General features: G+C 46.6%; 2 protein-coding genes across 21 annotated transcripts in view; one reads left to right on the forward strand and one right to left on the reverse strand.

The window, feature by feature from the left end:
* The window catches only part of UBAP2L (ubiquitin associated protein 2 like), a 54,700-nt gene extending 43,276 nt beyond the window's left edge, over positions 1-11,424 (reverse strand). For 18 of the 20 annotated variants that reach the window (XM_055137643.1, XM_055137647.1, XM_055137650.1 and 15 more), the window contains exons 1-4: positions 11,250-11,344; positions 7,153-7,282; positions 4,965-5,042; positions 4,297-4,407 (exon numbers count right to left, since the gene is read on the reverse strand). In XM_055137643.1, the coding sequence (XP_054993618.1) occupies positions 4,297-4,407; positions 4,965-5,042; positions 7,153-7,242 (279 nt within the window). In that variant the 5' untranslated portion in view covers positions 7,243-7,282; positions 11,250-11,344. Of the gene's footprint in view, positions 1-4,296; positions 4,408-4,964; positions 5,043-7,152; positions 7,283-10,878; positions 10,904-11,249 lie in introns of those variants that run through there. The other 2 variants (XM_055137636.1, XM_055137637.1) reach the window with 2 other exon arrangements.
* Positions 11,425-11,596: 172 nt separating this feature from the next.
* C5H1orf43 (chromosome 5 C1orf43 homolog) lies at positions 11,597-21,598 on the forward strand. Its single transcript, XM_055138729.1, has 7 exons — positions 11,597-11,911; positions 12,076-12,177; positions 14,732-14,849; positions 15,055-15,108; positions 16,365-16,531; positions 16,617-16,675; positions 20,462-21,598. Exons 1-7 carry the CDS (start codon positions 11,846-11,848, stop codon positions 20,655-20,657), a joined length of 762 nt encoding a protein of 253 aa, XP_054994704.1. The 5' UTR covers positions 11,597-11,845; the 3' UTR covers positions 20,658-21,598.
* Positions 21,599-21,667: the final 69 nt, after the last annotated feature.

The raw sequence follows: 21,667 nt of genomic DNA on the forward strand, positions 1-21,667 counted from the left end.
GGGTTATTCCTGGCTCTGCACTTAGGAATTACTCCTAACGGTGCTTGGAGGACCATATGGGATGTTGGGGAGCGAACCAGGGTAAGCCCTGTGCAACAAAAACTCCCTACTCACTGTACTATTGCTCCGACCCCTACACAGCAAGTTTATCCACTATTCTCTATTTAAACTGATAAAAACCAATTCAACTTTCCCCAAGTCAAAATAATCAAAATCGATTATTTTGACTCATTTCAGAGTGCACTCTAGTAAGGAAATAAACTACTGTTTTCTGGGGCTGGAGTACAGCCCGTAGTGTGTCTGCCTCACATGCAGCCGACCTGAGTTCGATACCCAGCATCCTATATGGTTCCTGGGAGCAGCACCAGGAGTAATCCCTGAGCATTGCTGGATGTGAGCCATATATATTTTTAAATAAACTTTTGTTTTCGGGCCACACCCAGCAATGATCAGGGAAGCAAATGGATTGAACCTGGGTCGGTCACATGCACGGCAAGCATCTGATCTACTGCACTATGGCTTTAGCCCCTGCTATTAAATACTCTAACTCTAAAAACATTCATTCCTCAAAGTAAGTTTGGTAGGGAGAGTATCTTGGTGGGAAAGGGTGCATCTGGCAGTGCCCAGGGAAACATATGCAGTGCCAGGGACTGAAATGGAAAAACTTACATATACTTGCATATATCTTATCTTCTGTACTAGGCCTCTGGCCCCCTATCTCAATTACCCTGATTTTGAACAAAATCAGGTTCTGGGCCATCAAGTATAGCCCAGAAACAAACACAAAAATAAACCTATTGAGTTGGAGACAAGAGCACAGTGGGTAAGGCATTTGCCTTACATATGGCTGACCTGAGTTCGATCTCCCAGAACCCCATATTGTCCCCCAAACCCTGCCAGGAGTGAGCCCTGAGCACTGCTGGGTGTGCCCCACCCCCCCCCAAAAAAGAATCATTAGCTTTATTTTTGCTTAGTCTAGCTTAAAACCTGACAAATTTTAGGAACCTGTGACCATCTCCCTCTTCTGTGATATATATGGAAAGCCCTGGCATCAGATGGGTTGTTGTTTTTTTGCATTTTTTGTTTTTTTAATTAAACCTCCGATCGGATGGTTCTAGGAAAAAAAGTTACTATGATCTCCTCGATAGCACTGCCAGGTTTCTGGCATCTCACACACCCAAATAAAGTCAACATCCTTGGCAGCTGCCTCTGCTTTCCATTGGTTTAACTAGCAGGTTGTTTATCTGTGGCAGTAGTCTACATCTACTATATTTCCCCTTTTTGATACTTCTGAAGATCAGACTTGCGGCACTAGGCAGATAATAGTGAAAGATAAAATGAGACATGCAGAAAAAAATTCGCACTTTTAAAAAAGCATGATAGTCCCGGGGCTGTAGTGATAGCACAGTGGGTAGGGCATTTGCCTTGCACGCGGCCGATCCGGGTTCGATTCCCAGCATCCCACATGGTCCCCTGAGCACCGCCAGGGTTAATTCCTGAGTGCATGAGCCAGGAGTAACCCCTGTGCATCACCAGGTGTGACCCAAAAAGCAAAAAAAGAAAAAAAGCATGATAGTCCCATCTCCACCAAAAACATCTTAGAACTATCATTCTAAAAGTGAAATAAGGGGCTGGAGCAATAGCACAGCGGGTAGGGCGTCTGCCTTGCACGCGGCCGACCCGGGTTGATTCCCAGTATCCCATATGGTCCCCTGAGCACTGCCAGGGGTGATTTCTGAGTGCAGAGCCAGGAGTAACCCCTGTGCATTGCTGGGTGTGACCCAAAAAGCAAAAAAAAAACAAAAAAAAACAGTGAAATAAAAGTAAACTAGAGTCCTTATATCTGATTGTAAAGGCAGCAAACTTTCAAATAAGGTCAATGATTTAAAATTTAATCCAAGATGGTAACTTTGAAGAAAAATATCCAAAATTTAAATTTAGTGACTGAAAATAATTTTTTTGGTCAGGAATGAGAGACTCAATAGTACAGCACTTGCTTTGAGGCCCTGGGTTCAATTCTTAGCACTGCATGGACAGCCCCTGGCCTTGTAACAGAGTAGCCCCCAAGCACAACCAAGTGTGGTCTCAAAGCAAAAAATAAAACTAAAACCAAATTTTCTCAACAGTTAGCTAAAATGACCATAGTCAGTAACCTGGTCTTCCTAAGGATGAACTCTGGAATCTATCTCGACCAAAGAGTCCCCAAGGAAATAAAAATAAATTTGCCATACCGCTTACATCCCAGAACATCTCACATACTACCTTTTTTTTTTGCTTTTTGGGTCACACCCAGCGATGCTCAGGAGTTACTCCTGGCTCTGCACTCAGGAATCACACCTGGCGGTGCTCGGAGGACCATATGAGATGCTGGGAATCAAACCTGGGTTGACCTTGTGCAAGGTAAACACCCTACCTGCTGTGCTATCGCTCCAGTCCCCCACATACTACTGATTAAGGTGAAATGCTTATTCTGCATTTTCCCTTATTTTTGATTTTGGGGGAGTACTCAGGGCTTACTTCTGGCTCTGCATTCAGAGATCACTCTGGGCAAGCTTGGTAAACCATATGGGGTGCCAGGGATCAAATCTGGGTCGGCCACAAGCAAGGCAAACATTCTACTATACTATCACTCTAGTCTCAGAATACTTTTATGGGATTTATAATTTGATAAACAACAAGACAGATAGTGCAAAGAGATGCTTGCCGTGTACACTGCTGAACTAAGTTCAATATCCAGCATGAACTGAGTTCAATATCCAGCATTGCATAACCCCAAGGACCACCAGGAGTGACCCCTGAGCACAGAGCCAGGAATAAACTCTTAGCGCTGCAAATATGGCCCCTAAACCAAAAGTAAATTACAATGAGTAAAATAAATTCCAGGGCCAGAGTATTCCCTATCATCTTCACTATGGTGAATACAGTAGATTGTAAAGTGTGTTCCAATACTCCTTCAACAGAAATAAGATCATCCCATGAAAAAGTGTTGGGATGGGTCTTTGAGCATACTATGACTGAGACTCGATCCTAAAAGCCCTGTAACTGTTCTCATGGTAACTCAATTAAAAAGTTTTAAAAAAAAAAAAGAACAAAGAAAACAAATATTAATTTAAAAATGGAATTATACTAAACTAAAAGGTTTTCACACTAAAAAAAAAAAGCTATCATTAAAAAAAAAAACACTCTAGGGGCTGGAGCAATAGCAGAGCGGGTAGGGCGTTTGCCTTGCACGCGGCCAACCTGGGTTCGATTCCCAGCATCCCATATGGTCCCTTGAGCACCGCCAGGAGTTATTCCTGAGTGCAGAGCCAGGAGTGACCCAAAAAGAAAAAAAAAAAAAGACACTCTAAAAAAAAAAGTGTTGTGAAATGTAATCTAATATATACTGATAGGGGCTAGGGAGAAAAATCTAAGGGCTGGAATACATGCTTTGCATGTAAGAGGTCCAAATTAGATCTCAGAGGTCACACAGTCCCCAGAGCATACCACCAGGAGCCCACCTCCCCATAAACTGAACGGAGAACAACCAAGGCCAGGTCTTACCCCAACCACTCCACACAAAAATAGCAAAGCTAAAACTAATGGGAATAATCTAAAAGTTAGCATCCAACAGTTTGTAGCTCTGCTTGATAGCAATAATTCAAAAATCTTTTTTATTGTTACCTAAGGCTATTAAAAAGTACCTTTTCTTTGGTTTCGTTTGGGGCCCACTCCAGGTTCTGCGCTCAAGATTAGTCCTGGTGGGCCCGCTGGGGCATATGGAGTCCTGGGGATTGAACCCAGGTTAAATCAGATGAACTCAGTAATGAAAAGTCACTAACCAAGAATTAGTAACTTATTGCCAGCCAATTAGGAGAGATTGATTTTACTTATTTTCTCCTATTTCAAATGCATTTTAAGTACAGCAAATACTAAGATAGGTCTCTGCTCTATTTAAATAATAGTGACATATGTTAAGCTAAGTTACTCCACTTGCGGGCTGGCGGATAACCCAGCAGGTAAGGCATTTGCCTTGCACTCGGCCAACCCGGGTTCAATTCCTCTGCCCCTCTCAGAGAGCCCAACAAGCTACTGAGAGTATCTCGCCCCCACGGCAGAGCCTGGCAAGCTACCCGTGGCTTATTCGATATGCCAAAAACAGTAACAACAAGTCTCACAATGGAGACGTTACTGGTGCCTGCTCGAGCAAATTGATGAGCAACGGGATGACAGTGACAGTGACAGTGACTTCACTTGCAACTTTTAGAATATAACCCTCTCAACCAGGACCCAGAGAACACTTTATTGGCACTGTACCGTATCTGGGTTTCCTTCCAGTAGTACATTGATGGCTCTGTTGATATCTCCATTGCAGTCATGTAAAGCAATGACACATTCGTCCTGGTTCTTGCCCGTAATATCAATCAACTAAAAGAGAAAGATAAGCAATTGTCATGAAAAAGTTTGCACCCCTCATGAAGGAAGCTAGGTGAAGAAAATGAACATACTAATTGTGCTTGGGGAAAAATAGGCTTTCAAAGCAAAATGTACAGAATTATTGTATTCTAGTTCTTAAAGTAAACAGCAATACCTAAGGTCAGGGATGGGACCAAAAGAATTTACCAAAAGGAAACAAACAAGTCAACTAACAAAGTAAAATCCAGAAACACTTGATCAGCATACCAGGAGTGATCCTGAGTGTAGAGCCATGAGTAACCTACTGAGCATAGCTGGCAGTGCCCCAAAAATAATGACAACAAAATAAGTTCAACTTAAGAAAAAATCCCTTTGAACATGCTATCTCTCCAAAGAAGTACAGTAAAACAGACAATAAAAGTATTTATCTAGTGGCTTAAGCTATTAAATTTCAGATCATACTTCTTTAATGCTGACTAAAAAAGTACACTGGAAGACATCTATTTAATTTCATTATGCTTTAATACTGGTCTTTTTTTCATAGTTTAGGGCAAATTAATAATACTCACTTGTTTCACCTTTTCCTCAAAGTCAGCATCATTATGGTCCGAAATCATCTGTGCAAGTCTAATTTGTTCTGCAGTAGCCTAGGAATTGAGATGAGATCAAAACATGATGAAAAAGCAACACCTTAGAATAGAAGTTCTCAAACCTGGGGTTGGAAAGATGGTAGTGAGTAGGGTGCTTGCCATGCACACACCAACCCAGGTTCGATCCCCAACATCCAATCTGGTTCCCTGAACACCGACAGGAGTGATCCCTGAATGCAGAGCCAGGAGTAACCCCTAAGCATCACCAGGAATGACCCAAAAACAGAAACAAAAGCTGCTCCCAAACTTATGTGGTTTACCATCTTTTGAAGAGATCACTCAGTACCCCCTTTGCTTGTTTCTTAAAACAAATAGAAATCATCCTCCCACCCCCCCACCCAATTCTGTATGACCACTTCACTCTCTAGGATCATTTCCCAAGGCACAGTATAGTCCACTTTGGGAAACAATGGTTTAAAGAAAAATAGTGAGCCCTGTCATCAATATCCACTCTACTTCCCACATTAATTTCCTATTCTTATAAGCACCATTTATGATATTTCAATCAACAAAATGACAAAAGAGAGACGCTATCATATTTCATTCTGTAGTCCCTTTAAAATACTTTCTCCACCATCCTTCAGTAAAAGGCATTCCAGGGGCCAGTGAGAAAGTACAGCAGGTACTCACACATCCACCCATCATCCCACCCCAAAGGCTCTCATCTTGAACTTGAGAACACAGTACCACTTTGAAACATTTGTGCTTTAATTCACATTAATACATTTGAAAAGTCATGTGTAAACCCAGTTCCTGTTTCTGCATAGCCAATGTTATCCTCTTATTCTTGAGTCTGGAAAATACAGGGTTTAGTTTGAGGATACACTATTTTTTAAGAATTCAATCTTTACAAAATTCCAGGAATACTACTGTCCCAATAAAGTTTAAAATTCTGGCTCAAATTCCTCTGGAAAAGAAGCCATAGTACAGCGGGTAAGATGCATGCAACCAACTGAGGTTCTATTCCCTGACACCCCAGATGGCACCCTGAGCTCCACTAGGAGTAATCCTTGAGCACAAAGCCCTAAATGTTGCTGGGTGTACCCAAAAACAAAGTAGCAAGTTCCTTTGGAAACAGAGGTAAAAGGAAAAATGATGAAGGGCCATGGAGATGGTTCAAAAGGTTTGAGCTTTGCACTCAGGAGCACAAGGTTTAGACACCAAGACACCTCCACCTCTTCTCCCTAGCACTGCCAGGTATGGCCAAACAAAAGAATAAAAAAACATAAATCTCAGTAATCATGAAGTTAATTTACACCTTAAAGATGAGCATATGCTTTGCATGCAGAAAACATGGGTTTGGTCCAGATGTCACATGGTCCCCTGAGCACAACCAGATGTAGCCCCCAAACTGAGCAACACTCTAGGGTGTCTCATCTGTTAATTCTAAAGAAACACAAAGTTCTCAAGAGAAAAAGAACAGATTAGGCCTCTATGAAACAAAATTTAAACGGCAATTTAGGATTAATATAAGCAGAGGAAAAGTGGCAAGATAAAGACTGCCTAGAAAGATTTAAAGTTAGAAGATATGGGGGGAATGTATTTGGGGCTACAAGAGAGAGCTCAATGAGCTAACTGCATGCTTTGTATGCAAAAAGCCTAAATTCAATCCTTGTAACCACTTTTCCTGAGCAGAGAGCACTGGGAGTAGAACCTAGGCACCATCAGGTGTGACCCAAACTCCTAAACAAGTATTCTAAGTATATTGCTAAAATGGTTCAGATGGAAAAAAGGAAATGTCATCTTGAGATTAAAGCACAGGATCAGTTCTTCCTAAACAGTTAAACTTTTATAACCCCCTGGTACCACAGAAACAAACAAACAAAAAACACAACACGGGTTGGCGTGGGGCTGAGGAAGAATAGTTCAAAATGAAGAGCATACTGCATGCTCTGCATGTGGCCATCTCCATTCTGATCCCCAGCACTGTCTGGGCCTTCTGCGCCAACAGGAACGACCCTCTATGATCACACCTGGGTTGCCCCACCTCCAGGAAAGAGAAACCATATCAAAATCCCAAAACATAGAATGTTGCTGCTGCACTGCATGGAAACCAGTAACCATCAGCAGCAAGGCTGCTCATAGATCCTATCCCTTGGTTCTTTACCTGTGGCCGCTGCTTGTGCTGTGTCTGGTTTTGGTTTTGAGGTTGTTCCCAGTTTCCCCGGGCTCGATTAGTGCCCACCGACGTCATCATTTACAGTATATACAAATAATAGTATTTACAAGGTAGAATACTGAAAGTTAAAAAACAAAAAAAACAAAAAAGGAGTTTAGATGTTTAATGTGGACACAATGTTTTCAACCTCTTTCATCAATACCTTCATCACTTTCCTTTCTTCCAAATAAAAAACCACGGCAATTCACTGTTCTTGAGACAGCTGGATAAATTAAGTTCTTAAGAAATATGGCTGTTAAACCATTTTTGTGTGCCAAGAAATATATAAAGCATATATAAATGATGGTTTGTGTTTTTTTTTTTTAAGCTACACAATCTGGTAACAGTACCCTGAAAGTAGGCTTTGTGAAGTTCTGCAGCCTTAAAGCAAACCAATTGTTAATAATCAACAGTCTATATTTTATATAGGTGAAAATATCTTTAAGTCCTTCGACAAAAAGAAAGATAATCAGTGAAGCCAAGAAGCAAAACCCTTCCAGGAAATTTATCTACACTCCAAATAAAGATAATTTCAAATACTGTACCCTATGAAAACAATTTCAACTGCTTTAAAAACCTCGTTCTAAGTAAGTTGCAAGTAATCTCGACCCTCTGGGAAATAACATCTCAAATCTAGACTTTTTCTGTCGTTTCTAGCTTTCAGGATATGATAGGGGAGCTCCATAGCCTTCAAGAAGATGTTTCAATGTCAGTGAACTTTCCCAGAATCTCAGTTCCTTGGCTAGTAATGACAACACAGTGCTTTTGGTTTCCTAGTCCACAGTTTCAAGAAACCAGAGTTGTAATTACCCTTCACCACTCACCTTAATATATAGAGTCCCAAATTTGTCCCAAACCAAAAGCATCTAGCACAAAGTTTTATTTGGAGGAAAGAGCTTCTGGGAAATGTTAAATTTGAAGCATCATTGCTGGCATGTCCTTGTTGAGTCTTTAAAGAGACACAGAACATACAAGGCCTTCCCCAAACCAGGTTTTTAATACAACAACACTTCCAACAAGAAAGGATTCTATTGAATTTAAGTTCCCTTTATTCATACTTCGCTTTATAATGCAATCTCAGTTGCTGCATTTATTAAACAAAAAAAGCATCATGTGATGGGTAATCAAAATAAGGTTATTTTGAATTGTTCTGTCCCCTTGAAAAGCAGTTTATACCTTTCTGCTTTGTATTTATTTTTTCACTAGTGAATTCAGGTTAATTCTAAACTACCCAGGAGACAATGCTAGACTGGTTGGGCTGGAGAAAGGTGGTGAAAAGATGGACTTGAGAAAAGGTGGGTTTCTAATAAAAAATGAGAGGATTAACTATTACTGAAGCAAATTTCACCTATTTCTTGGAAACAAAGAAAGCTAACTTCCCTGTAAACAAATTTCTAGTCGCTGCAGTCACTAGTTGCAGAGGTCTTTGTTTCTTTGATGCAGTCTGGTCAGTAAGAATTAAAAGTTCTACATTGTCTACAACAAAGACATTTCTTTTTTCCTTTTTGCAGCTCAGGGAGTAAAACTCCAAATTCTCCCACAAGCAAGTTCTCTACTACTGAACTACATCCCCCACTACATCCCCCACCCTTACCAAGATTTTTAAGGCTACATCAGAGCTGACTTTTAACAATTACCTCTTGCCCCTACCCTCGTGTACACACCAAGTCCTGAAAATATGTGGAGCTAGCACAGAATTATTTGCTACAGAGTAGTCCATTTTCCCAGGCTGACAGTATAGTTGTTTCAACACGTAATTAAAAAAAAAAAACTCAACAAAATACAAGTGTTGTTTACTCACGTACCCCTAAATTCAGAGCAACAAAGGAGAGGGAGAAGAGGAAAATTATTATGCACTATTGGTTCTAAGATGAAGTTTCTAGGAGTAGCCACTCCTGTAACTTACAAGTACTAAATGTTTTCTAGTCCGCATGTGATTTCAATTTGCGAGCATGAGTTACAATGCCGATGTGAATTGCATGACTAGTTACATATACCACAGTGTACCAAACCAGTCAATGATATATATTAAAGACATCTTGAAAGCCACATAATTACCGGAGGGGGGGAATCCTTCTAATCACTTTTGCTATTAGCTTCCATTTACCTCTTGCAAGTGCTTTGAAATGTGACTTAAAAATTTTTACCACCTAGGAAGTAACAACACCGAGCAACAGGTCCAAAGTTAGTGATCGCGGATGGATCACTGGAGAGCACAGAATTAGCAGCCTTGTAGTAACAGAGACACATACCCAGAGTTAGTACAAGGAGACAAGAACTCTGAAGCACTCTTTCTTTGAAACAAAAATATTAAAGAGAATAAAAGTGACAAGGATCAGACACCAGAGAAAGAGCAAAGGAACAAGTACAGGTTTCAACACAGAAGTGCCTTCGACCGTGTTTTGAAAACCAGCTACTTAAAAAAATAGCCAGAGAAATTTTACAGGAAAAAAACAAATCACAAGCATTTATTGAGCATCGACTACGTGTCCAGTACTTTAAAAAATACAAAAGCAATACGACTGGGTCACTGCCCTCAGGGAGCTCACAATCTAATTGGCGAAGATAATTCAGAAACTGAGGCTGGACTGGGGGGAGCCGGCCTGCTGCCTCCAACGGAGCCCTGGAATCCCCTAGGGGCTCCGTTAACAAGACCCCCGGCCTCCAATCTCGGGGCGCCGTTCCCCGAGTGAGGCCCCAGGGAGGCTTCCGAGACCCACACCCGGCAGCGCACGTCTTCAGGCTCACGTCGGGAGCTCCCGCCCGCACCCAACACCATCTGACAGTCTCATCTGCAGATAACTGGGGCAGGGTCTCAGCCTGAGCACCGGGGTCTCGGGCAAGGCTTAGGCGCCCCCCGCACCTCTCCACCGCCCAAGTCCCTCCGACGTCCCCAAAGCAGGACCAGGGTGGGGGGCCGGCCGGGGAGAGGCAGATGAGGAAGAGAGGAGGGCCAAAACAACACAGATTCCTCCTCCGAATCCTTGGGGTCGATCAGAGGCAAAGGACGAGTAACAATGACCAAAAACCCAGCGCCTGCCCCGGGTCTTTTCTTCCCACCACACGCTCGGCCAGGGGCGGCCCCGCGGCCGGAGGGTGGCAACCAGCGGCCTGTTTGTGACATCGTCCGCGCGGCGGGCCGGGGGCCGCGGAAATCGGGGTCCCCCGTCCCAGCGGCAGCGGAGTCGCCGCCCGACTGCCCGAGTGGCGTCCCTGAGGCGTAATCCCTCGCCTCTGCGAAGGAGACCCCATCGCCCCAGTCGCGGCAGAATTGTTTCGGGGGCCCCCCCACCTCCGAGGGAACGCGGGGAGGAAGCGGGCCGGCGCGCCGAGCGGAGGCGCCGGGGAGGGTGCCGAGGGGCACTGACAAAGAGCGGGGCCCGAGAGGGGCCGCAAGCCCACGCGTGGCGGGGGGGCGCACCCCGCTCGCTCGGCGCCACCTCGGGCGCTCGCGGGGGCCAATCGCCGCCTTCCCTCCCACCCGGAACCAATTCGGCCTCCGCACTCCGGAGCGAGGGCCACATGGGGGAGTTTGGGGCAGCTCCACCCCGTGCCCTCCCCGCCCCCCCACGCCAGGCCGGAGCCGGCTCGGGGAGGCCCGCAGCGGGCCGGGAGGGGAGGGGGACCCCCCGCGTCTCCTCACAAGCACCGGCCGCGGTCCACACCGAGCCCTACCTCAGGCGGGGCCCAGGCCTCGCTCACTCGCGCTTTCTCGCTCTCCCCCACTCGCTTCAAGCTCTAGCCGCATGGCCCCCCCCCCCGCCCGCTCCGGCTACCCCAAGCCCCGCCCCGGCCACGCTCCCAAATCGAGGCCCCGGCTCTGGCGCGGCCCACTAGGCCGCGAAGCCGACCATAAACAAAACCTCGGGCGGCCGACTCGCTGTGCGGGGGGAGGGGGACGCGCCAAGGTTCGCACGACTGGGGGGGCGTACAGCAGGGGGACACACGGTGCGGGGGGCCTCGACCGGGGGGGGCACGGCGGGGTAGGGGGGAAGGAAGGGAGGGTAAAAGGGGGATCGCGGATTTAAAGGGGCCGCGGACAATACCCGGCCCCGCCGCGCTGCCGCTGCCGCCGCCGCCGCCGCCAACGCCGCTGCGCTCCCAACTTTACCTCAGTCTCCTCCACACTGACACCCCGGGCCGCGCCGCCCCTGTCACGTGATATAAGGTTCCCTCCTCCCCGCCCCCCCTCCCTGCTTTTCCCTCTCGCGCTCGCTCTCGCGCCTTCCCCCTCCCACTTGCCTTCCTGCGTCCCTCAGCACGTGACGCGAAAGGGCCGCGCACGCAAGCGTGCGCGCGCCGCCGCGCCACGAGACGCCTGACTCCGGCCGCGCGCGGCCACCCCGCCTCTCCGCGCTGGCCCCGCCTCCGCCACGTGACGCGCGGCCGGCGGCCGCTTCCTCTTCCGGGCGTTCTTCCGCCGCCTCGGCGCCCGGCTGCAGGCGCTGCCCCGGGTCACGTGCCGAGCGCCCGCGGGAGGGCGGTGTTCTCCGCTCCCCGCCCCCATGGCGGCCGCCATATTTTCAGGCCGGGCCCACCTGGCTGTTTCCCTCTGAGGAAATGGCCGAGGCGCTTCGGGGCGGCCCGGGCTGACAGGGGCGGCGGGGCCCCGCGGGGCCGGCCGGCGCGGGGTGGGGGGGCCATGGCGCCCAGCAGTAACTGGCTGTCCGGGGTGAACGTCGTGCTCGTGATGGCCTACGGCAGCCTGGTGAGGAGACCCCGCGCCCCCCCTCGGGGCAGCCCCGTCCCGCCGCTCCCCCGCGCGTTACCTCCGCGCCGGGCGCCCCTGCCGCAGCTCTGGCCCCCGCGAGCCCGCGTGGGCGCGGGCGCGGCGCGGGCGGCGCGCTCAGGCCTCTTGGCGTCTCTCGGCAGGTGTTTGTGCTGCTGTTCATCTTTGTCAAGAGGCAGATCATGCGTTTTGCCATGAAGTCGCGGAGGGGACCTCACGTCCCCGTGGGCCACAACGCCCCCAAGGTAGGCCCTCGAGGCCCGGACCGGGCCCGGTTCCCCGATCCTGGGCTCCTCGGCGTGCAAGGAGAACCTGGAATGCTCCCGGGGCCTGTGTCGCTTCCCACCCGCCTGCGCGCCCCGATTGGGGGCAGCCACGGTGCCCTGCATCCCTAGCTCACCTGGGACTGTGGGGTGTGTACAGCCTGTAGCTTACCCGAGTTTTGGGTTCGTGTCTGCAGGACGCAAGACTGCACCAAGCCCCTTGGGGCAAGGTGTTTCCCCATTCAACGTTGAGATAATGTCCAATATTTTTATTTCAGTTTTTCGGGTTTTTGCCCATTCCTGGCAGGGCTCAGGGATCACTCATGCTCAGACTGGGGCGTCCCTGTGCGGTGCTGGGGTTGGAACCTAGCTTGGTCGCATGCAGGGCAAGCCCCTTGGCCCTTGTGCCATCTCTGCGGCTCTAGGTTTTAAATATTTTTAAGTAGATAGTTCCCTGCTTTCTCATAACGGTCTTGGTTTTCCTGAATAGTCTTTTACAGTAGACTTCCTTCTCGTGTGTAGTCTTAATAGGATGCACGCTTGGATGAGGCTTAGTTTACACAAGTCGCTATGCTGCTGCCAGTGTGTTAATGCCTCTTTCCCATTAGATATTCAGCTGCAAGAATGCAGGCACCTTGGGGCTGAAGCGATAGCACAGCGGGGAGGGCGTTTGCCTTGCACGCGGCTGACCCAGGTTAGATTCCCAGCATCCCATATGATCCTCTGAGCACCGCCAGGAATGATTCCTGAGTGCATGAGCCAGGAGTAACCCCTGTGCATTGCCAGGTATGACCCAAAAAAGAAGGAAAAAAAAAAACCCACAAAGAATGCAGGCACCTTGACCTGTTCAACACCGTAAAGCTGGGGCCTACACATAGTACGTACTCAATTTCTCACAGTAAAAAGCAAGTAAGTTGGAGGGTAAGAGCTCATACACATTTGTCGCAACTTCAAGACCAACGTTCTGTTTTCCTTGAGCTCCTGTTTGGGGCCTAAGAGATAGGACATTTGCCCTTGACCAAGTGGGTTGCTGCACTACATAGGGTTTCCTGAGCACTGCCAGGTGTGACCCCAAAATAATTGTGTGTGTATACACACACACACACACACACATATATATATATGTAGGTATTGATACAGACATGCACACACAAAGTAAAGTCACTGAGTCTTTTAACTTGCTCCTCTAGGGCATTGGGAATGAGCGGGAGCATTCCCTCAGTGTTGTGGCAACATGCAATGCTGAAGATCCATCCTATTGGCTTCTGCATGCAAAGTCTGTTCTCCAGTCCCTTAAGCCTCAAGATGCCACTGCCTGAAACAGTTCTGTCTGCATTCCCTTAGCTTTCCAACAGTCATCAGTACCTCCTTCCTCTAAGGTTTAATTTGCTACAAGTTAACCACAGAAGAATCAGAGAAATAACTCAAAAGAGAGTGAGAGTGAGAACTTACCAATAAAAACTTGAACTAATGTCTAGGGAGGCAGGTCAGTGATAAGACAAGCTTTTATCTGAGGCACGAAGTTTGATAGAGCACCCATCCATTTCCCACCCCCCTCTGAAACACAACTTTTGACTACTTAGGACCTCTTTCCTCATTCTAGATAGGATTCCTTTTGCTTTATAGAATTCTTTCTTTGGTGCCAGAGAAAGCTTGATAGGCTCTGGAGCACATGCTTTGCATGCAGGAAGGCCAGGTTCAGTCCCCAGCACAGCATAGTTTCCTGAGCACTGCCAGTTATTGCCAAGGAAGAACAAAGCACATTCTCTTTGCGGGGAGGGGGGATATTGCTCAGAGTGCTAGGACACATGCAGGAATTCCAAGTTCAATTCCTGGATCCCCATTGTTCCCTGAGCACTACTGGGTGTGGCCTATAAACAAAAAGAGAAAAAGGATATAGCCTAGAGGAGTGTGGGATATGTGATTCAGGTAGGACGCGCATTATGTGGGTGAGTAAGGCCCTAGGCACTTTCCAACCTTACCCAAAACGTCTAGCTAAGATGTACAACTTAGGTTCTTAGAGCATCCTATCTCATTCTTGTTTTATTTGAGGGAGACACACCCAATGAAGCTTAGGGTTTATTTTCTGACTCTGCTCAGGGATTACTCCTAGCGATGCTCTAGGAAACCATATGCACTGCTGAACCCAGGTCAGCTGCATTCTAGCAAGTACCTTACCCACTATACTACCTCTCCATCACATTCTGTACTCCTTTTTTTTTTTTTTTTTTCCTGATAGTCACCCAGCAATCTCAGGGCTTACTCCTGCATCTATACTAAGGGATCACTCCTAGCAGGCTCTGGGGATCTGGCAAATTGGACCGAGGTCAGTCATGAGCAAGGCAAGCACTATACCCACTGGACTATTACTCTAGCCCCTCTATTTTATTTTTAAATGTTTATATGACTTTCAGTATTCAGATGAGCAGTTTTTGTGCTTTCATTGTCTTAGTTGACTTGCTGTGTTCCATTTCCAGATTGTTAGTAAGCAGAATATAGGGTAAGTTATTGTATATGATTATTTCTACATAAACAGGACTTGAAAGAGGAAATTGATATCCGACTATCCAAGGTTCAAGATGTCAAGTATGAACCTCAGCTTCTTGCAGATGATGATGCAAGACTATTAGAGCTGGAAACCCAGGGAAATCAGGGTACGTGGCAATCTCTTGGATGTTCCACTTCAGTGAGGAGCTCCACAAGGTCAGAATCCCTTTGTTCTCAGAGCAGTCATTACAGCTTCTGACTTTACTGCCTGTGTAATTCCTCTGTTACTGGGTATAGGTTAGAGGTGGGCAGACAGTTGATTAGAGTTTGGAGAGTCTTTTGAGGGTTATAACTGAGACTCTTTCTTAACAGATTGCTACAACTATTTATACAGAATGAAAGCTCTGGATGCCATCCGTGCCTCTGGTAAGGTTCTGCTTGACAGGCTTCAGTGGGATGCTGAAAGGTGTCCTGGAGGAGAAGGGACATACCTCTCTTCAGTTTACTCTTTCTGCCCCTTCGAGTTCTGGATCACTCTTACCTAGGAAAGTGATTTAGACCACTAGTTTTCAACTGCAGGCCTGAGAACTGTTAAAAACCAACTACTTAGGCAACTTATTTGCTCTCCAAAGGAGAGACCATGTTTTTTGCTTTTTGGGTCACACCCAGCGATGCTCAGGGGTTACTCTTGGCTCTGTGCTCAGGAATCCTGGCAGAGCTGAGGGACCATATAGGATGCTGGGATCGAACCCAGGTCAGACGCATGCAAGGCAAACGTCCTCCCCACTGGACTATCGCTCCGGCCCCGTGTTCTTTTCTTTAGACTGTGAGTTCCATGAACTTGATGGTGGTGATTTGCTTATCTTCCCACCCAAGTCAGACAGCTGTGAGGGGTAAGGAAAACAACCACAACAAGAGGACAGGCAACATCAGTTGTTTCACTAAACGCAAGACACATGACTTTAAGGTTGTTTTCATTCTGTGATCATCGTCATATGTATTTATCTCTTAAACATGATTTCTATTTCATCTTAAAGCCAGGATGGACAAGAGGATTAATTTCAATAACAGTACTATTGTGTGCCATTGGTCCATTGGTAGAGCTTATAGTTATGTTGCTGACAGCAAATTACCACTTAATCACACTTCTATGCTTTTAGTTATTTGGCTTTTGGTTGTATCAGGGCTGGAACCCAAGTCTCATGCATACAATTACTTGCTTACGTGAGGTTAACACAGGTTTGATTCCACATGTGGTCACCTGAGTCCTGTCAGGAGTGATCCTTGAGTACAAAGCCAGTAATAAGCCCTGAGCAGGGGCTGGAGCGATAGCACAATGGGTAGGGCGTTTGCCTTGCATGCAGCCGACGCAGGTTCGATTCCCAGCATCCCATATGGTCCACTGAGCACTGCCAGGAGTAATTCGTGAGTAATTCCTCTGTGTAATTAAAAAGCCAGGAGTAACCCCTGTGGATCGCCAGGTGTGACCCAAAAAGCGGGAAAAAAAAAAAACCCTGAGCAGCATTGGGCATGACCCAAGAAACAAAAATATTAAAAAGGAAAGATTACCCAAAAATACCAGTTCCATCCAGCTCATACATCAGACCTGTTTCTACATTTAGAAAATTAACTAGAAAGATTTATAAACAGGAGAAAAACGATCTTTGCTTTTATCTCCTCAGAGATTCCATTTCATGTTGAAGGCCGGCATCCCCGTTCTTTAATGGGCAAGAATTTTCGCTCCTATCTGCTAGACCTTCGCAGCACCACTACACCTTTCAAAGGCGTGCGCAAGGCCCTCATCGATACCTTGCTGGATGGCTATGAGACAGCTCGCTATGGGACAGGGGTAAGAGGGTGGCCATCTTGTCTTTAAGAGAATGAGAGGGATTGCCCATTGGTGAGATCCTCAAGCTTTCTTCTTCTCTCCTCAGGTCTTTGGCCAGAGTGAGTACCTGCGATATAAGGAGGCCCTGAGTGAGCTGGCCACAGTGTGAGTTGAAAGGGAATGTGTCAGAGGGAATTGCTGGAGAATTCGATGTAGATGGGTCTTTCCCACACTGGGATGACCTTTAGTAAAGCAAAATGGGCTGGAAGGGAGCAGGGAAAGGCAGAGAGATTGTACGGTGGGTAAGGTGTTCGCTATGCATGCAACTGAGCCGGGGTTCAATCCCCAGCATCCCATATGGTCCCCTAAGCACCACCAGGAGTGATTGTGGAGCGCAGAGCCAGGAGTAAACCCTAAGCACCCTTGGTTGTATCCCAAAAACAAAGCAAAAGTTTCTTCTGCTTTTTTGTGCATCTCTTTCTGGTGTTTGGTTTTTGTCTCTTTCGTTTATGGGGACGGAGGGAGGGATTGGAGCCACACTCTGCGGTGCTCAGTGATGGCTGTTGGTGATACTGTGGGGCCGGTGCTTCAACCGGGGATTGAACTGGGCCATCTGCAGGACAAATGCCTTAGCCTCTACTGCCTCTCTTCCCTTTATTTTTGAGTCTAACCCAATAAAATTTCAGTATTGACAGGGTCAAAAGAGTAGTACTAAAGTTTGGTGCTTGCCTTGCATGCAGCTGATTGTATTTTGATACCAGGCAACACATAGAGTTCTTGGAACACCACCAGGAATAAGTAACACCTAAGCGCCACTGGGTGTGGTCCCAAAAACTAAAAAAGGAGGCAAAATTGGTATAATGTGTTAAGCCATTGAGGGGATCTAATTTTACGGGTTTTGTGCAGTTTTATGGGGGTGTTTTGGTGATTGCTGGGCCAAACCTGACTCAGGGCTTATATCTGGCCCTGAGTAGTTCAGGGATCACTCCTGGTGGACTTCAGGAACCATATGGGATGCCCTGGGGCTGAAGCAATAGCGCAGCGGGTAGGGCGTTTGCCTTGTGGCTCTACCTAGGTTCGATTCCCAGGATCCCATATGGTCCCCTGAGCACCGCCAGGAGTAATTTCTGAGTGCAGAGCCAGGAGTAACCCCTTTGCATTGCCTGATGTGACCCCAAAAGCAAAAAAACAAAAACCAACATATGGGATGCCCAGATTTAAACCCAGGTCTGCCACATTCAAGAAAAACACCCTGTGATACTATCACTCTGGCCTTGTTTTTGTCTTGTTTTGTTTTGTTTTTAGATGCCACTCCCAGCAGTGCTGGGGACCTCCAGGGCCACACCGGTTGTAGTAGGGTGGAAGGAAGGCATGCTGTATCTGGGATTGAACTTGGAGCTGCAAACATACTTGGTCTAGCACTGTAATGATGTCCCCATCCTGGGAATATAGTATTTTATACTTAAACCTTCTGACTGAAATACTGGCATCTTATTAAGTAAACAGTTGATTGTATTACAAGAGAGGAAGCCTAACTTGCCTGGGAAAGTGTTTGATGTGTACTAGCATAGTTTTATTATACTTCTTATGTACATGTTAAAATGAAATTAGAAGGAAAACCAGTCTAGAATACAAAGTTACTAGCTGTGAAATTAATCCATGTTTTCTGCTGTGTTGAATATGGCTCTTTCTTGTTTTGTTTTGCTTTTGGGCCACACCTGGCAGTGCTTAGGGATAACTCCTGGCTCTGTACTCAGAAATTACTCCTGGCGATACTTGGGGATCAGATGGGGTTCTGCGGATTGAACCTGGGTCTGCCAGGCAAGTGCTCCCTGCCCACTGTACTATCTCTCCAGCCCCTGTGGCTCTTCCTTAAAACATAAAAAGGCATGTCTATTCTCTCTCTTTTCTGTCCCTATAAGTAAGCTATCTTAAAGATCCTAGTAAAAACACAAAAATAATCAAAAAGAAAGAAAAGGGCCCAAGAGTGCACTCAACAGACTGCAGCACAATTTTCGTATTCTTGAGGCCCAGGTTCATTCCCAGATACCCTAAGCATGAATCTGGGAGTAGACCAAACCACAAAATAAAATCTTAAAGCAATGATGAAAATAAATATGTAAGGATGAAAATAGTATTGATCTAGAAATCATGCAGGTGGCCTGTTAAAAATTGAAGGGTCGGGGGACTAGAGCACTAATACAGTGGGTAGGCACTTGTCTTGCACACAGCTGACTTGGGTTCTATCCCTGACATCTATCCTTATGGCCCCAGGCCTGCTAGGAGTAATCCATGAGCATAGCCAGGTGTAACCCTCCACCCACCCCAAAATATCAGGCTCTGAATTTTTTTTTTCTCTTTTGGATCACACCTGGTGATGCACAGGGGTTACTCCTGGCTCTGCACTTAGGAATCACCCCTGGCGGTCCTCAGGGGACCATATGGGATGCTGGGAATTGAACCCGGGTCAGCCGCGTGCAAGGCAAACGCCCTGCCCTACCAAAACGCTGTGCTATTGCTCCAGCTCCTCTGAATTTTTTCTTTAAAAAAAATTTATTTTTCTAAAATTCATGGAATGGGGTCAGAGAGATACTACTGCATGCAGCCAACCCAAGTTCAACAACTGGTACCCCATGTGATCCCCCAAGTCCTGCCAAGAGTGATTTCTGAACACAGTACCAGGAGTAAGCCCTGAGCACCACCGTATGCCCAAATACAAAAACAAAACATATTCATGGCATGTAATGAAGAACATAGCCTCTGTAATATAACAAATCACGGTGTTTTTGGGGGGAGGGTGGGGGTTTGGGCCATACCTGAATCCCTGACAATTTTCAGGGGTTACTCCTGGCTATGTACTCAGGAATTATTTCTGGTGGTCCTTGGGGGACCATATGGGATGCTGGGGATTGAACCCAAGTTGGTATATGCATGGCAGCTCCCTACCCACTGAAGTATTGCTCCAGCACCAAAATCAAGGTTTTTGTTTTGTTTGGTGGCCACGTCTGATGGCACTTGGGGGCTGCTCTCTGCTTAGTGCCCCAGGGTCACACCCAGAGGTATTGGGGGGACCATGCAGTGCTAGGGGTTGAGCTGAGGACTCCTCCATGCAAAGTAATTGCGTGCAAAATATGTGCTCTGATCCATCGCCCCATCCCAAATGTAGATTTCAACCTTGATCTATTCCATGCTTTGGCACCTCAGGCAGTTTACTTATTGTACCCTCAGTTGCTTAACCTACAAAATAGGTGAGAACTCCATATAGGGTTTTTCAGATACTGGTTAATAAAGTACTGATAAAGCACCGAGCTCTGTTGTATGGGGCGTGAGAGAGGGCCACACCCTTTGCTGCTCAAATTCTGTGCTCATGAGCATTCCTGGTAATTGCAGGGCAAGAATCCTTACCCACCTGTTGTATTTCTTCGGCCCCAAAAGCACCAAGTGTAATGTCCAAAATACCCAGTAGTTACTTCATTTTTTGTACAAGTGTGTTGGCAGCGTGTGTCATACACGCTTGAGAGGAAAAAGCAGAATTAAGTAGTATATTTAAAATGTACTACAGAATTAAGTAGTTAGTTTTAAGCATACTAAAATGAAGAAACTGAGGGTCAGATAGTACAACAGGTAGGCTACTTGCCTTGCACCAGGCCAACCTGGCTTTAGTCCCCAACAGCCTACATGGTCCCCAAACCCTCTCAGGACTGATCCCTGTGTATAGAGCCACAAGTAAACCCTGGACACCAGAAGGTGTGTCCCAAAAACAAAAAGATTGAGCCAGAGACAGGCCAGGGACTCTGGGAAAATTGGTTTCTCTGCTTCTTATAAACTACTTACACTTGTTTGTAAGATAGGACAGAGATGATTGTAGCTGCATTTCCGTGACAGATGAGCCCTGCTCTATATTCCTTTTGATCTTCAGTCTGGGGCTTCTCTGCCCTCTCTTTTCTTCAGGGTCAAAGCACGAAGTGGTAGCTCTCAGAGACAGCACCAGTCAGCTGCCAAAGATCTGACCCAGTCTCCTGACGCCTCCCCAACAACCATCCAGGTGACATACCTTCCCTCCAGTCAGAAGAGTAAACGTGCCAAGCACTTCCTGGAATTGAAGAGCTTCAAGGACAACTATAACACGTTGGAGAGCACACTGTGATGGGCTAAAGGACTCTGCGGTGGATAGAGCCAGAAGGTTGAAGTGTGCTTGCCGAGCTGATCCAGACTGGCTATATCAAAGCTTCCACTGGCCAGAACTATCTAGAAAACTGTTCACCAGCCCTTCCTTAAGGCCAGTGTTTCCAGACCTTCATTGACAACATTATTTTTCCGTGGTAGCACTTTTTTCTGGACTTGAGTTCAGACGTTTTTCTCAATGATGTCAATTATATTGTTATAATTCTTTTATTTAAAAGTTCTTATCTGAATGTAGCTCAGTGGTATCATGTGTGCCTCTCATGCATGAGACCCTGGATTTCATCCCTGACACCACACACTGAGCATCACTGAATGTGGATTCCAGGCAGCAGATTGAAGCATCTCGGGAAATTGCCCCAGACCCCACCCCAGCACTGTATGGCCTCTACTTGAAATAGCGCTTAGTGCTGGGAGTGCGCTTTGCATGCAGTAGGCCCAGGTTCCATCCCTACCACCACATGGTCCTTCAAGCATCACCAAAAACAACCCCCAGGCATTGGGCCAGGACTAGCCTCTAAGTCACATTGCATTTTCTAGACAATCCCAAAAGTGAGTGTAAGCCTGGGGGGGGGGGGCTTATTCTCTTCTGTAACTACCCCTTTGTACACAGTCAAATGGGAAGTTTGGATTTAGGGAAGGCACTGACTAGGAGGTCAGGTGAGGTCATGGGTGGTGTGTGGAACAACTTAGCTGGTGCTTTAGCTAAACTGAGGTGTGTTGGAACCTTAAAGCTTTAATGTGTGAGGGCCTGCACACCGCCTTCCATTCTTCATAAATGTTTTAAAGGACTAATCCGATTCCCTTATATATTGGGGATGCTAAAGGACAGTGAGAGGATGATCAGATCTTTGCACTCATCTCAACTTTATAAATTATTTAATAAAATAGCTAAAGAAACCAGGATTCCTTTACAGTTGTCTTTTAATAAGGTTTGTTCAGTGTAGTTATGTGTTCTCTGTGCTTGAATAACGG

Source organism: Sorex araneus, chromosome 5 (genome assembly GCF_027595985.1).
Source record: "Sorex araneus isolate mSorAra2 chromosome 5, mSorAra2.pri, whole genome shotgun sequence".
Taxonomy (NCBI): Eukaryota; Metazoa; Chordata; class Mammalia; order Eulipotyphla; family Soricidae; genus Sorex; species Sorex araneus.